This window comes from Mobula birostris, chromosome 9 (genome assembly GCF_030028105.1).
Source record: "Mobula birostris isolate sMobBir1 chromosome 9, sMobBir1.hap1, whole genome shotgun sequence".
NCBI lineage: Eukaryota > Metazoa > Chordata > Chondrichthyes > Myliobatiformes > Myliobatidae > Mobula > Mobula birostris.
In genome coordinates, this window is record NC_092378.1 from 25,723,449 (window position 1) to 25,741,391 (window position 17,943).

The 17,943-nt window shown below is 39.2% G+C and overlaps 1 protein-coding gene across 1 annotated transcript in view; it reads right to left on the reverse strand.

Annotated features, from left to right (window-relative positions):
* Window positions 1-17,943, reverse strand: part of LOC140202593 (coiled-coil domain-containing protein 91-like) — a 194,453-nt gene that overhangs the window by 36,050 nt on the left and 140,460 nt on the right. The window contains exon 12 of the mRNA XM_072267633.1: window positions 11,792-11,905. Coding sequence (XP_072123734.1) covers window positions 11,792-11,905 — 114 coding nt within the window. The remainder of the gene's footprint in view (window positions 1-11,791; window positions 11,906-17,943) is intronic.

Consider the following 17,943-nt stretch of genomic DNA (forward strand, 5'->3'; position numbering starts at 1 on the left):
AAATCACGAAAAGTAGAGGTCCCAGAACAGATCCTTGTGGGACACCATTAGTCACAATCCTCCAATCTAAATGTACTCCCTCCACCACCACCCTCTGCCTTCTGCAGGCAAGCCAATTCTGAATCCACCTGGCCAAACTTCCCTGGATCCCATGCCTTCTAACTTTCTGAATAAGCCTACCATGTGGAACCTTGTCAAATGCCTTACTAAAATCCATATAGATCACATCCACTGCACTACCCTCATCTATATGCCTGGTGACCTCCTCAAAGAACTCTATCAGGCTTGTTAGACACGATCTGCCCTTCACAAAGCCATGCTGACTGTCCCTGATCAGACCATGATTCTCTAAATGCCTATAGATCCTATCTCTAAGAATCTTTTCCAACAGCTTTCCCACCACAGACGTAAGGCTCACTGGTCTATAATTATCCGGACTATCCCTACTACCTTTTTTGAACAAGGGAACAACATTCGCCTCCCTCCAATCCTCCGGTACCATTCCCGTGGACAACGAGGACATAAAGATCCTAGCCAGAGCCTCAGCAATCTCTTTTCTCGCGTTGTGGAGCAGCCTGGGGAATATTCTGTCAGGCCCCGGGGACTTATCTATCCTAATGTATTTTAACAACTCCAACACCTCCTCTCCCTTAATATCAACATGCTCCAGAACATCAACCTCACTCATATTGTCCTCACCATCATCAAGTTCCCTCTCATTGGTGAATACCGAAGAGAAGTATTCATTGAGGACCGCGCTCACTTCCACAGCCTCCAGGCACATCTTCCCACCTTTATCTCTAATCGGTCCTACCTTCACTCCTGTCATCCTTTTTTTCTTCACATAATTGAAGAATGCCTTGGGGTTTTCCTTTACCCTACTCACCAAGGCCTTCTCATGCCCCCTTCTTGCTCTTCTTAGCCCCTTCTTAAGCTCCTTTCTTGCTTCCCTATATTCCTCAATAGACCCATCTGATCCTTGCTTCCTAAACCTCATGTACGCTGCCTTCTTCCACCTGACTAGATTTTCCACCTCACTTGTCACCCATGGTTCCTTCACCCTACCATTCTTTATCTTCCTCACCGGGACAAATTTATCCCTTACATCCCGCAAGAGATCTCTTGAGCAGACTCATGTCCAACAAAACAGTTGACAGCATAAAAAGCAGAATTAAGCCTACTGTCTCACAAAGTCTGCTCAACCAATAATGCTCCATCTTTTTTCCAACTCTATTCTCCCATCTTCTCTCCATAACTTTTAGCATTTTATCAATCACGAACCTATCAATTGCAGTCTTAAATACACCCGATGAATTCATTTGAATCAGAATTAGGTTTAATATCACTGGCATATGCTGTGACATTTCGTCTTGCGGCAGCAGTACATTGCAATGTATAACAGCAAAAGTTGTAAATCACTAATCACATATATATGCATACACATACACATACATATACACACACACATATACATACACATATATACACATACATACACACACATTAAGGCTTGAGAGCTTGGTAAAAGTTATTTGAGAGCTCAAATCTCTTGGGGAGTCCAAACTTTTGCATGGTGCTCCTTTCCTTTTTTTCCACTCTAAAATTGTACAAAACAAAAATAATACACTAATCGTGCTTAAAATGTTGAAAAGCATGTTTCATCTTTAACTTCAGTTCATTGTCCATCCAGAAATCTTGCTAGCAGAGAGAAAGAAGCAGTTCTTAAAATGTTGAGTGTGTCTTCAGGCCCCTGTTCCTTCTCCTTGATGATAGCAATGAAAAGAGGGCATATCCTGGGTAAAGGGGGTCCTTAATCAGGAATATCACCTTTTTTGAGGCATTACGTTTTGAAGGTGTCCTGGATACTGGGGAGGCTTGTGCCCATAATAGAGTTGGCAGAGCTTACAACTTTCAGCAGTTTTTTTCCAATCCTGTGCAGTATCCCATCCATACCAGACAGTGACAAAACCAGTTAGAATGCTCTCCATAGTATATCTGTAGAAATTTGAGAGTCTGTTTGGTGACCTACCAAGTCCCCTCAAATTCCTAATGAAATATAGCCACTGTCATGTCTTCGTTTTAATTGCACCAATATATTAGACCCAGGATAGATCCTCAGTGATATTGACACTCAGGAACTTGAAACTGCTATCTCTTTCCACTTCTGATCCCTTGATGAAGACTGATGTGTGTTCCCTTGACTTCCCCTTCCTGAAGTCCACAATCAATTCCTTGGTCTTACTGACACTGAGTGCAAGGTTGTTTCTGCTACGCTACTCAGTCAGCTGATTTACCTTGCTCCTGTAATGCCTCATCACCAATTGAAGTTCTACCAACAACAGTTGAGTCATCGGCAAACTTATAGATGGTGTATGAGCTGTGCCTCGCCACACAATCGAGGGTGTAGAGAGAGCAGAGCAGTGGGCTAAGCACGTATTCTTTATGTGCGCCAGTATTGATTGTCAGTGAGGAGCAGATGTTATTTTTCGATCTACACAAACTGTGGTCTCCTCGTGAGGAATTCAAGGATCCAGTTGCAGAGGATGGTACAGAGGCCTAGGTTTTGTCACTTATTGGTTAGAGTTAAGGGTATGATGATGTTGAACACCGGCTGTAGTCAAAGAACAGCAGCCTGACATAGGTATTGCTATTGTCGAGATGGTCAAAAGGCTGAGTAGAGAGCCAGTGAAAATGATCCACTATAGACCTATTGTGGTGATAAGCCAATTACATTGGGTCCAGGCGCTTATTTAGGCAGGAGTTGATTCTAGCCATGATCAATCTCTCAAAGCACTTCATGACAGTAGATGTGAGTGCAAATGGGCAATAGTCATTGAGACAGTTCACCCTACTCTTCTTGGGCACTGGTATGATTGTCACACTTTTGAAACAGGTGGGAATCTCTGACTGCAGCAGTGGGAGATTGAAGGTGTCTTTGAACACTCCCGCCAGTTGGTTGGCACAGGTTTTCAGAGCTCAACCAGCTACACACCATCAGGCCTTGCAAGGTTTCACACTCTTGAATGATGTTCTGACATTGGCCTCTGAGACAGATCACAGGTTCACCAGATGCTGCAAGCATTTGCACAGGTGTAATTTCATTCTCCCTCTGCAGCAACAAATTTTACAGATTTACCACTCTCTGGCTAAATAAGTTCCTCCTCATCTCGGTTTTAAAGGGCCATTCCATTATTTTGAGGTTTTGGTTTTGGATATGAGAATCTCCTTCTCATAGAAACATCTTCTCCATGTCCCATTCTATCCAAATCTTTCAGAATCCAATAGGTTTCAATGAAATCTATATCCCCCTCCCCCACCCCATGCTTCTGAACTCCATTGAGTCCAGGTCCAGAGATATCAAATGCTCCTCATACAATAAGCCTTTCATTCCTGGGATCATTCTTGTGAACCCCCTTACAGGCCAGCACATCTTTACTGAGATACAGGGCCCAAAATTCCTCACAACATACCACATGCCTTATAAACACCTTATAAAGCCTTAGCAGCAGCGTTAATGTTCTAATCCTCTCAAAATGAGTGTTAACGTTGTATTCCTGACGAAGGGTCTCGGTCTGAAACGTCGACTGCACCTCTTCCTACAGATGCTGCTTGGCCTGCTGCGTTCACCAGCAACTTTGATGTGTGTTTCTTGAATTTCCAGCATTTGCAGAATTCCTGTTAACGTTGTATTTGCCTCCTTTACTACCAATTCGACCTGCAAGTTAACCTTACGAGAACTCTGAGCTAAGACATCATAGTCCATTTTGCACCTCCAATTTTTGAATTATGAATTCTAAAAGATGCAAAGCATTTGAACCAGCAGGAAAAAAAATGAAGAATAAAACAAGATGGTTAGTGTGTATGTGTCCAAATAAGCATTCTGTGTTTAAATACACTAGTCAAATGCTGACAAATTGAATGAATTGCTGGCAAAATTTGAATAGTATGACATGATGCCAATTGTTGAAGCAAAGGGGTAAAACAGCAAGATCAAGGAACTTAATGTAAATACCAAAAAGCTAGTTACAAGGAAAAATAATGAAAATGATAATGGATGAATAGCAGCCTTAGTAATTAATGATGAAATTGCTTCAGTGATGCAATGAGAAGGAGCAAGATAACAACAAGAATTCATTGGCATTAACATTTCAGATTTCAGTGTTTGAGCCTTCTGGTGGCAGGTATAAAGTGGTATATCTATCTATTCAGTTGTTAAGTCAAGTCCGACTCTTTGTGACCTCATGGACCATAGGGTCCATAGGGTTTTCATGGCAGGATACGGAAGTAGATTGCCAGGCCTTTCTTCAACGCAGAAAGGTTGGGATCTGGCTGGGTTTGAACTCAGAACCATCTGCCTTGAAGTCCAGTGCTGCTGCCACTACACTACCAGCTGGCCCATACAATGCATAAATGTAGAAAGTAAACAATGTACCAGTGGTAGAGTGGATTTAAAAGAGATTTTCAACATATATTTAGGTCCATTGTTATAAAGGACCACTTGCCAAAATAAACTTCCATGGGAGTCCAAAGAAATAAAGGAAAACATAAAACCATAATAAAAGACACGCAAAAAGGCCGAAACTACAATAGAGCTTGGTGATGGGAAAAAATCCAAGGAACAATCAAAAGGCAAAAAAAAGAGTATGAAACTAAATGTGAAACTAAGCACAAAAATATTTTAAGTTTGAAGAAAAACTGTGAGTCATTTGAGAATGGTAACAGTTGAAATGGTGGAAATACTGAATTAAAACTTGCATTAATATTTATAAAAGAGAACAGCTTGCTAGACATGCCAAGAAAACAAATGCTGAAGCAAATATTGAAATGATATGATGTTTCTAAAATACGTAAGCAATAGAAATTCAGCTATTGAACAGTGTCAATAAGGATTTCCATCCATGTGATTTAAAGCAAGAGTTCCAAAGTGACAGGCTTGTTAAGACATTATATACTGTAGATAATTAAAATATCATGTTTGGCTATTAAAATAACAGGTTTTGATGAGGAGAATTCTGGCCTATATATCTAAGGGACTGGTGGAAAAGGTTTTGCTGAAGGTGTAGAAGTAATTCTTAACTATATACAAACCAAATTTGAACATAAGAACATAAGAAATAGGAACAGGAGTAGGCCATCTGGCCTGTTGAGCCTGTTCTGCCATTCAATAAGATCATGGCTGATCTGACCATGGACTCATCTCCACCTACCTGCCTTTTCCCTATAACCCTTAATTCCCCTAGTATACACTAACCAACCATGTCTTAAACATATTTACTTCAATGGGCAGAGAATTCTACAGATTCACCACTCTCTGGGAAAAACAGTTCCTCCTTATCTCCGTTCTAAATCTACTGCCCCAAATCTTGAGGCTATGTCTAGTTCTCGTCTCACCTACCAGTGGAAACAACTCTCCTGCCTCTATCTTATCTATCCCTTTCATAATTCTATCTGAAAACATCAGTATGCTTTCTCAAGGTGGAAATTGCTAATACAAGAACATAATGTTAAGGTGATTGGAAGGAAGCAAAGGGGGGTGGGGGAGGGAAGAGATGTCAGAGGTACGTTCTTTATACAGAGAGTGGTGTGTGCATCGAATGGCATGCCAGGTGTAGTGGTGAAGTCAGAGGCAGATAATTAGGAGATTTAAGAACCTCTTATACAGACACATGGGTGATAGAAAAATGAAGGGTTATGTAGGAGAAAAGGATTAGATTGATCTTTGAGTAAGTTAAAAGGTCAACAGTGTTTCATGGGCTGACAGGCCTGCACTGTTCTATGTTATACAAAAGAGTGCAGTCATTGCTAGAATGCAGAAGGGTAAAAGATACTTAATGAGAGCTTTCATATATAGCAAAGTCTGTAGGCAGACTTACAGTATCTACACCAGGGGTTCCCAACCTGAGATCCACAGAGCCTTGCTTAATGGTATTGGTCTATGGTTATAGAAAAGGTTGGGAACTCAATGGATTGAGTGTTTATTATTAAGAGGCAAAGTATAAAGTAAATTAGTGCCAGGCCTAACCTTTAAGGACTAAAGTTATGAAACAAATACAAAGGGTGGCAAAAACCTGAAACTCTCAAATAGCTAAGTCAACTGTGAACTTAAATCCAAGACTGATCATTGTTCTTACCCAAAGTATTCAAGGATAAAGGGCAAAAACAGGTATAGGTTTAGTTATAGATCAGCCAACATCACATTAAATACAAACTAGGCTTGAATACCTGAATACCTTACTCTTGCTCTTCTTAAATGGATTTATGGATTGCTATATGCCTGACATTTTTGGCCATCTTTCAGCATTAAGAATCCAATCAAGGCAATTTACCCATGCGATCAAAACATGGGAGAGATAACTCACCTGAACCTTGAAGCAACCAAATGTAAAAAGGCATCTGATGTGTTACCGTAAAGTGTTTTCCCAGCATGTCAATCAAGCTCCTAGGAAACAACTAACCTCTTCACTTTTCAGATGGGGTTACGTAAATATTACGAGAACAACAAAGTAAAACACATGTCAACAGCAAATCTGGAAAATTACATTATCACTAATAATAATTCACCATAAAGTTGATGATCACAATCTATTGCTCATCTTCTATTTAAACTAGGCTGTAAGTTTTTTGACTGTAAAGTGTAATTTCTGTAACATAGGTTTCCTTACTCACAGCACATCCAAATTAATCAAGTTTCCAGTTTTGCTCAGAAACCTCAGATATGAAAAATAAGATGAGGAAAACAAATAACAAGGAAAAGATTGATCTTTAGTGATACAGATGTGAGGCTAATACTCCTATTATGGAGTAAATTGGACAAATTCCTGGGATACACATTTTGAGTTCAATCTGTAAACCTGAATATGGAGGTCCATATTACTTTGTCCCTCACACAATATCTTGTTGAGGAAGACACCAATCTTAAAAAGTCTCTGATATATTTGCCTCTACCATCATACCAGGCAGCACATTCCAGGCATCCACCACTCCCTGAGGAAAAAAAACTTACTCCTCACATCCCCCTTGAACCTACACCCTCTCAACTTCAATGCATGCCCTCTGGTATTAAGACATTGCAGCCCTGGGAAATAGATACATTCTGCCCACTCTATCTATGCCTCTCATAATCATGTAAACCTCTATCAGATCTGCCCCCAGCTTCTGATGCTCCAGAGAAATTTTCAAGATGTACTTTCAGCAACATCCATTAACAACAGTAGAAAAGCACCAAGATACTTGGTACTAACACTGATTAATTTAATTCCATGTAGGACTTGATTTTGTTTTCAGTCTATAATGCTGAGATATTCTTGGACATGTTCATCCCTCCAGGCATATCATAATGAATACTTAAAAGGCCAGCATATTTCACATCATAACTAGATTCCAAATCAGATAAGTCACTTTATTCTTTGAGGCATCCACTTTTAATAGTGCTGCTTCCTTTTAAGAATGACGTGTTGACCAACTTGAATTTTATGATGTGTGTCAATGATTTGGACTATGGGATTAATGGATTTGTGGCTAAATATGCCGATGATACAAAGGTAGGTGGAGGAGCAGGTAGTGCTGAGGAAACAGAGAGCCTGCAGAAACACTTAGCTAGTTTAGGGGAATGGGCAAAGAAGTGGCAAATGAAATACAATGTTGAAAAGTGTATGGTCATGCAAAGAAATAAATAGGCAGACTATTATTTAGATGGGGAGAGAATTCAAAATGCAGAGATGCAAAGGGACTTGGGAGTCGTTGTGCAGGATACCTTAAGTTTAACCTCCAGGTTGAGTCGGTGGTGAAGATGACAAATGCAATGTTGGCATTCATTTCTCTAAGTATAGAATATAAGAGCAGGGATGTGATGTTGAGGCTCTATATGGCACTTGAGAGGCCACATTTGGAGTATGGTGTGCAGTTTTGGGTTCCTTATTTTAGAAAGGATATACTGACATTGGAGAGGGTTCAGAAAAGAGTCACAAGAATGATTCCAGGAATGAAGGGGTTACTGTATGAGGAACGTCTGGCAGCTCCTGGTCTGTATTCCCTGGAGTTCAGGAGAATGAGGGGGGATCTCACAGAAACATTCTGAATGTTAAAATGCAGAGAAATTTCTTTAGACAGAGGGTGGGAAACCTGTGGAATTTGTTGCCACGAGCGGCTGTGGAGGCCAAGTCATTGGGTGCATTTAAGGCAGAGATAGATAGGTTCTTGATTAGCCAGGGCATCAAAAGGTATGGGGTGAAGGCAGGGGAGTGGGGATGACTAGAAGAATTGGATCAGCCTATGATTGAATGGCGGAGTAGACTTGATGGGCTGAATGGCCTACTTCTGCTCCTACATCTTATGGTCTAATTTGTTCATTCACAGTTTAAATAACTACCTCCATATTATAAAAATCTAGTGACTCCGAATAATCCTGAAACTCCTTGTAGATTTCTGCACATACTAAATTGTACTCTTCTATATTTTAAAGAAGTTAATGTGAAACTTTGACTCCCATAGCTATACTAACGACATACATGGGCATTCAAGCATATAAAAATTGAAAAGCAAATGAACTACATAATTATATTAGCTGTACATAGTGAGGATAGTTGCCCAAGAATTCAGAGGACCATAGATCAGTTGGGCAGACTGGTGCCAAATGGAATTTAATTCAGACAAATGTGAGGTAATGTAGCATTTTGGGTATCTGATACTGTCCAGACATATTCACTAAATGGAAGAGATCTTAGAAGCGTTGGCACAAAATGGGATCCCAGGGTATAAATTCATTGCTCCCTGAAAATAGGGACTCAGAAGTATAGTGAAGGTGATGTTCAGCTTTCTTGCCTTCACAGGAAGTGGCATGGAATTTAAGAGTTGGGACATCATGCAATTGTACAAGACGCTAGTTAGGCCACATCTAGAAATACTGCATGTAATTTGGTCAGAAGAGAGTTACCAAGATGTTACAAGGAAGGATTGGATAGGATGGGATTGTTCTCACAGCCATATAAGAGGTTGATAGATGACCTCATAGGTTTTTATTTATGAGAGGTATAGATAGGGTAGAAAGCCACTGTCTTTTGCCAAGGCTAGAGAAGTCTAAAATTGAAGGACATAGATTTAAGCTGAGAAGGGAAAGTTTAAAGGCGATCTAAGGAGCAAGTTTTAAATTGCAGCACTTAAAAAGCACTTGCACAGTACTATGGTAATTTTATGTATTGCACTGTGCTGCTGCCACAAAAAGAAACAAATTTCATGACATATGCGAGTGATGATAAACCTGATTCTGATACATGTCTCCATTGTGGACTAAGAGTGGAATCATGGTTTGGACAGGAGAAGGGAGAGGAGAGGAAGCAGGAAGCACCAGAGAGGAATTCTGTAATGATGAACAAATAAATTGCTTGTAATCCAATGACCTTGCTTAGTGTCTCCGGGCCGGGGATATCTGCACCTACACCATCTCCCGCCCCTGGCACTTCTTCTCTGCCACCAGTCCCACACCCCTCTCACAGTGCTGCACCCACATCGTGTGTGTGTATATATATATATACACACACACCCCTAAGACTCTGCACGGTACTGTAGATGGATAAGAAAGGACTACAGCAGCATAGACCAAATGCAGGAAAAAAGATCTGAATCAATCGGTATCTTGGTCAGCATGGACTAGCCCACTGAATGGTCTCTTTCTGTGTTGCACAACCCTATAACTTTAAATACAATCAAGATATATTATAAGAAAATGGCTTTGTCAGAACTAATCAAAGGTCAACCATAAAATGTCTATATCATTACATTACTGTCAGCTTCTCTTATTTTAACTGGAATTTCACTTGTAATTTTGAATCTATTAAAATAGCCATTTTGTATGGTTCAGTGATGATTCAGCGTCAGGTATTACAGTGTATTTTTTACTGTACAGCTGCTGTCTGACAAACTGTGCTTCTCCAGTGTTTACTACCTTTGTTTCAGATTTTTCAGTAGTTTATCTTTTTTTTAAAAAAATTTTTCCATTGGCAAAGGCAATTTCCTCAGGCCAGCATGCCATGGAGCTGACAGCAATATTTTTTAGAATTCGAAAAGCAAAGTCCAATGGAATAAGGAATGAGGAAATTGCAAAACACATCTGCAGAGGGAATATAACTCAGGAAAACAATGAGGACATGAGAGGAGTTACAGAAAGATAGACTGCTCAGGAAAGGTAGATATTATTACAACGAGTTGGCAGGAAAATGGACTTTAAGAAGTCCTCTTATTCTTAGACTAACCTTGGACCAAGATAATACCATCTAACCAACTTTATTTTCATTAAAAATCACTTTTTGCACAGATTCAGCAAAAATTGTCACTAGTTTCACAAAAGCCAATATTATGTTGACATACTTTTGATACTGTACTAAAAGTTGCTTTGTGGGGATTTTGTCCATGTAACTGAAAACATTTTCTGTGTGCAAATCAAGTACAGCTTGCTATACAATTGCAACAACAGTTTCTCCACATATATAAATGATACCAACTAAAATTACTGACAAGGGAGTGAAATATGTAAAAATACAGAACAAATGGCAAAATTATATAGAGTAACAAACACAAAATGCTGGAGAAATTCAGCAGGTCAGGTAGAATCTATTCCGGCCAAAAGAACACTTCCGGCCAAATCCTTTCATCAGGAGTCCTGATGAAGAGTCTTGGCCTAAAACATCGATTAATTGTTTATTGAGCATTTTGTGTGTGTAACTCTGGACTTCTAGCATTTGCAGAATCTGGTGTTTAAAAGTTATATAGGTTGCTTTACTCTGTTGCAAGCATCATTATTTCCTTACACAAAGAAAGGAACTATTGATAGAGATAACCATGAAGATTCAGGTGAAAGGAGCTCATTCAACTTGCACAAATTTACAATTAAACATTAAACTCATAAATGGAATAAATCAAGGAAAGAATTACAATCACTGCAGTTAACACCCTCAGCTTCAGGAAATCAGGTTCAATCCTGATCTCATACTTTCCCCAAGACTGGACAGGCTTCTGCTGAGTGCTGATAGATTAACTGGCTACTATAAACTACTCCTCGCTATAAATAACCAAAACTGTCCACTAAAATGCAATATAAATTACTTCATGACATCTCTGTTTAATGAACAGTTTGTCAAAAATCAACAGCCAGAATTAATTGATGGTTTAATAAAAACAGCTTTTAATTTCTTGTTGTACTCGGTAAATCTACATCAAGACATGTGTTTAATGGCAGCATTTGCTAAGAATCTAAGGACATAAGAATTTCTAAAAATGATCAAAAAATGACATTAATTATTACATAAGACATAAGATAATATTAATTTATAGTCTGATGTTTAAAATTGTATAACAATTTTACATATGGTAATTATCAAAGGGTTTAAAGCACAAAAACAGTGACAATGAAGCATAATACAGATATAATATGTCACTTAGTTACTTGCAATCCTTCTAAATCTAAGCAGCACTAGATTCATATAAATTACTATTCTCTTGAATTGTAATTTGGTATTTTCACATGGCAGACTAGAAAGGGGAGCTTATAAAAACTCCCGGAAAAAAAAAACAATTCATTATTTTGTCTACTACAACTTCACTTCTATGGTCGTTCAACAACTAAATCTAATTCTTTGCAAGGCCTTCAACTATACAATTCAGTAAAGTCCATGGTTGACACTGAGTTAGCCAATAGAATAGAACAGAGTAAAATTCAAAAATGATCCAAGTCATTATGAAATGAAAAATAAAAGTCATAGATGATTAGTAGAATATACATATATTTGGAATCACTTACCCTCTTTTGCTCCTTGATATATTTTGCCATATCCTCTTTGGTTTTTTGTAATGTTTCCTCTATAGCTTTCTTACTTTTTTTTCTTTCTTGACTTACTGCTTCCCTTATGGCTTCCTGGTGGGGTAAAAAAAAAATCCAGAAATCACTATGGTATTAATCCCAAATCCACAGGAGATGCACAAATAGTAAAGTACACTGATGATGAACTGAAATAGATGAATACTACTCCGTCAAATCATCATTATTATTGTTGTGTATCCTAAAAGATACATTAATAAATCACTGTTTGGTATTGTAATTACTATTTCGGCTTTGTATTCCTCCACAAATATCAATAGATCAAGGTTGCAAGCTATCAACACTCCTAGGGTCCCTGCCATTTACTGTATATATCCTGCTAGTATCTAACAACCCAAAATACATTACCTCACTCTTATCAGCATTAAATTTAATTTGCCATTGCTTACTTTCCATCTAATTTACATTCCTCTAAATCCTTTCACAACCTTTATCTCTATCTAGTGCTTCAATTTTTGTTATTACCAACAAATCAAACCACCTAAATTCTCATCCAAGTCATTTATATCTATGACAAGCAACAATGTTCACAGCACTGCTCACTGCAGGACATCACTAGTTACAGACTTCAAGTCAGAAAAGCACCCTCAATCACTCCTGTCATCTAGACCTGATGGTTTCCAGAAAGGCATGGTCCAACATGGAAATACCTACAAATACATTCTGCTCTGGAAGAGGGTTTTTAAAAAAAAACAACTGGTACATAGTGTCGAGATAAGGAAGGGAGCTTTTTTGAATTTGGAAGACAGCCTTCATGGTAGGTCATTTCTTATTTATATCTGTTTATGAAATAGGATTGAACCCATTGAGCTTACATAGGACTTCAAAGCAATTCTATCAATCCCAATGTCCCACTTATTTCTTGATAACTTGGATCCTACCAATAGGCTAGTCCTGGACTTTTTCCTGGCATAATTTACATATTACTATTTAACTATTTATGGTTTTATTACTATTTAATTATTTATGGTGCAACTATAACGAAAACCAATTTCCCCCGGGATCAATAAAGTATGACTATGACTATCATTTACCCTTCAACTCCTGGTACCTGATTCTGCTAACACCATCTAGACTCAAATGACGAACCAGGATATTCTTAATTGGGAGCAAACTGGAGCACCTTGAGAAACCCACATTATTACAATCAAAACACATAGACAGGACAGAGGTTCAAGATCGAACTTGATTTACTACCGCAGTAAGGTAGATACTCTACCCTCTGTACCAATTTGGAATTCTCTAAAGAAAGTCGATGACTGCTCAGTGGTTGAGTAAATTCAAGTTATTGACATATCACAGAGTCATACAACCTTTCAGCCCATCATGTCCATGCCAATCTCTTTGTTTATTCACCCACCTCAACTTCCTCAATAGCAGGTCTCAGTCAGTGAGGACTGCTAACAACATCTCCTCCTCTGTCATTGTACAAACCAATGGTGGTGTGTGTCAGCGTACAGGAGTGGAAGTGGATCACTGGTTGAGTGATGCTGCAACAACAACCTCTTGCTCAACATCAGTAAAACTAAAGAACTGATTGCTGACTTCAGGGTTGGGAAGAAAGGCAAACGTGCACTAGTCTACATTGGTGGAATGGCGTGGATTGGGTCAGGAGCTTCAGATTCCTGGGCATTAACATACCAGGTGACCTGCCTGATGTAGCATATATCAATGCAATCTCAAAGGCACGCCAGTCTGTCTACATTCATGGAAGTTTCAATATGGCACTGAACACTCTGACAAACAACTATAGATACACTGCTGGAAGTATCCTGACTGGTTGCATCAAGGTCTGGTACGGCAATTCAAAAGTGCAAGAATCTTCAGAAAGTTGGGGACTAAGTCAAAAACATCATGGGTATGTCCTTCCACACCACAGGAAGAATCTACATGAGGCACTGCCTCAAGAAGGCAACAACGATTATCAAAGATCCCCCAGCATTTAGGCCATACCATCTGCTTGCAGTCCTTCTTGAGGGATCAACAGTGGAAAGGGTAAGCAGTTTCAAGTTCTTGGGTGTTAGCATCTCTCAAGATCTATCCTGGGCCCAACATATTGATGCAACTACAAAGGTGGCAGCTATATTTCATTTGGAGTTTGAGGAGACTTGGTATGTCACCAAAGACACGCACAAATTTCTGCAGACCCATTGTGGAGAGCATTCTAACTGGTTGCACCACCACTTGGTATAGAGGGGCCACAGCATGAGATCGGAGCTTATAATAAGCTGCAGCTTTTTCCAAACTCAGCCAGCTCCATCATAGGCACTCGCCTCCCCGGCGTCAAGAACATCTTTAAAAGGCAATGCCTCAAAAGGCAGCATCCATCGTTTAGGAACCCCATCACCCAGGACATCCCCTCTGCCCTCTTCTAATTGCTACCATCAAGGAAGAGGTACAGGAGCCTGAAGGCACACACTCAACATTATAAGAAGTCTCTTCGCCACCACCATCAGATTTCTGAATGGGCAATGAACCCATGAACACTACCTCACTGTGATTTTTTTTCTCTCTTTTTGCACTGCCACTTAATTTATATATTTTAACTTGTAATTTATAGTTTTTTAATTATGTATTGCAATGTACGGCCACCACAACACAACAAATTTCTCAACAAGTGCCAGTAATATATTTGATTCTGATTCCAAGGAATAGAAACCTCAAGTTCCACAGTGCTAAGAACAAGAGCAGCTGATTCCCTTTAACCATTCGGTTCTTGAACCAACGTACAATCCTAATCACTACCTCAGTGTGGCAATTCATTTGTTTTAGGGCAATAGATGAAACCAGCTGAAAAGTGGACTAAGTACAAGGTGCATCATGCTTCTACTAAACAGCTAAAACAGCTCAAGGGGTCATGAGGTCTCATCCTGTTTCTACATAATTTTACTGAAGCAAGCAATGAACAAAATTCAAGGCAGCCATGTAAAAGAATTAGGAGAAATGACAAAAAACCTGGCCAAAGGATCAAATTATAAACAGCCTCCTAAAGTGGAGGAAAGGTAAGAAAAGTTTATGAAATAATTCCAGAATTTAGGACCAAGGCAATAATGAGCATAATAGCAAATAGTGGAGCAAAAATTATAAAGAAATGGAGCAAGCATTGAAGAACTGCAGTAATCTGAGTGTTGAGACAGTAGTAACCTTGACCTAGGTCATAGGTTAATTTACAGACTAGGGTAAGAAATCTTAATTCAGGCACTCCAGCTGTAGGCCAGCAAACACTATGTGATCTGAGAATAGAACGATGGGAACTGGAATTTTAAGCGACTTTTGATTTACAAAACCAACAAATTGGGAGGCTGGTTCAGAGCTCTTTGGCTTATTGAGTCTCAAAATAATTACCTTTACAGATTTCAAGATGTAAGTTTAAAGGGAGGGAAAGACCCTACCCCCACAAAAGACAGCTCAGCAGTGCACCTGGATTTTTGCTATCTAACCTACTGACAGCTTTAGTTTTTTACTCATAGTCATACTTTATTGATCCTGGGGGAAACTGGTTTTCGTTACAGTTGCACCGTAAATAATAAATAGTAATAGAACCATAAATAGTTAAATAGTAATATGTAAATTATGCCAGGATATAAGTCCAGGACCAGCCTATTGGCTCAGGGTGTCTGACCCTCCAAGGGAGGAGTTGTAAAGTTTGATGGCCACAGGCAGGAATGACTTCCTATGACGCTCTCTGCTGCATCTCGGTGGAATGAGTCTCTGGAGTCTCTTTTGCCAGGCATTCTAGATAAGTAACCTTTATAAAACTAACATTTTTATTCCACATTTGTGCCAAGTTGTTGATGCCATTCAAATGTACCCCACAACATTATAATGTAGGTTGCATCCGGAATTTTCCGGGTAGCGGATGACTTCCTCCCACGCCCTTCTGACATAGTTGGAATTCGCCTAAGAGGCAAGTTACAGCAGTGGTTTGCCATTGCCTTCTGTCAGGTGAGATTTTTCTTCTGGAGATCACCAGCTCTTAACCCCATACGGATGGAAAGCATGCTGGGGGGAGCTGGCTGGGTTTGAACTTTGGAACCTCCGTCCCGCAGTCCAGCTCTGATGCCACTGCGCCACCAGCTGGCTGACAACATTATAAGCAACTTAAAAACTGCTGAAATATCAACTGTCTATTCCTCTCTGTAGATGCCTCCTGACCTGCTGAGTTCCTCCAGCTTGTTGTGTGTGTTGTTGCCCCCTGCAATGATGTAATCCATAAAAGTGTGGAATAGTCTGTCCTCCCTTCCATGTAATACTTTTTTTATGAGTATAAATAAAAGTATAATTCAGTTTAATTATCAGGTTCCTCATACATCTCACATTAGCATTCTAAAAGTATCATTGTGACTTTTATTAAATTCCCTGACCCCTTGCAAGTACTCATTGAATAAGCTATCGTAACAGTAGCTAAGACAAAGCAATGCTATCTCACAACTATGTGAGTACCTGATTTTGCTTTGCTCCCAAGAGTTATAATTTCTGCTTGAATTCATTGGTTAGTTTTGATTTTTAAAATAGTGGCTAGCAAAATCAGATTGTTAAAAATAATATGCATCATCCCCAACCTTTGTTCATTATGAAATGCAAGTGAATCAAAATTGCTAATTATAGCTTTAGACTAGTTCAGGCTTTATCTCAATTTTACTTCTTCAAGAAAACCTTCATTTTTTTTCATATAATTGCAGAAGCCTTCTGTTTATCAGTACTGTTCTCCCTGTGTTGTCACTCTTCCAGTCTTGTTCAGCCACATCATGCCATTGACAAATTCATCACAAGATCAAATGGGAATGGTCAGCAGTGATGAGATGAAAGCTTTATCTGGTCTTTAATAAGTCAGATAAATGACCACAATTGCTAATACTTTTATTACTAGGATGGAGTTCTATCAGCAGTTCAAAATACAAGTCGAGTTTCAGGGTACATAAGACCATAAGACAAAGGAGCAGAAGTCGGCCATTCAGCCCATTGAGTCTGCTCTGCCATTTTATCATGAGCTGATCCATTCACCCTTTTAGTCCCACTCCCTCGTCTTCTCACCATAACCTTTGATACCCTGGCTACTCAGGTATCTACCAATCTCTGCCTTAAATACACCCAATGACTTGGCCTCCACTGTCGCCCGTGGCAACAAATTCCATAGATTCACCACCCTCTGGCTAAAAAAAATTCTTCGCATCTCTGTTCCGAATGGGCGCCCTTCAATCCTTAAGTCATGCCCTCTAGTACTAGACTCGCCCATCATGGGAAACAACTTTACCACATCCACTCTGTCCATGCCTTTCAACATTCAAAATGTTTCTATGAGGTCCCCTCTCATTCTTCTAAACTCCAAGGAATACAGCCCAAGAGCGGACAAACGTTCCTCATATGTTAACATCTGCAGGAAGCATTAGTATTTTAAGTATGTGTCAGAATTGGAAAAAAAGTTCTATCTATGTGCTCCCTAGCCTATATGTATGCTCTGACATATGCTAAACAGGTTTGGAGAAGCAGAGCTACAACCAATTTTGTCTGTTTTGAATATCCACACCTTCAATGATAAATCCCTGCTTTATGAATGACCAACAAGGAATTAATGGGCCAAAATTAGCAACTTGTGGTATGTGGGATTTCAGGATTGGTGTAACAGATGGAACATTTGGGCTGAGAATGTTGTGACTCAAAATGAATAAGTAGGAAGATATTATATAGAAAAACAAAAATAAGATGTTGGGAATGTAGAAAAATATCTGAATAGAGAGAACAATTGTTCAACCAAAAGGTGAAAGAGAGATGAATATTATGGTAACGTTTTGATACGAATCAGCCAGCTTGGATATATCTGTGACTGACTGACACACATAGCTTTATTTTCATGAAGCAGATAATTATTGCAGTACTCACACCACTTCAAAGATGTCTCTTTGAAGAATCAAATCATGGAATTCCATGTTACAATCTTTATGCAAGACTTTCCCACAAGAGGAAACATTCTCTGCACATCTATTTAGTAAGATTCTGATGGGTCGAGAACTATTTCAATCAATTCCCCTTCCATTCTTCTAATTCCAACAAATATAAGCATACCCTGTCTAGCC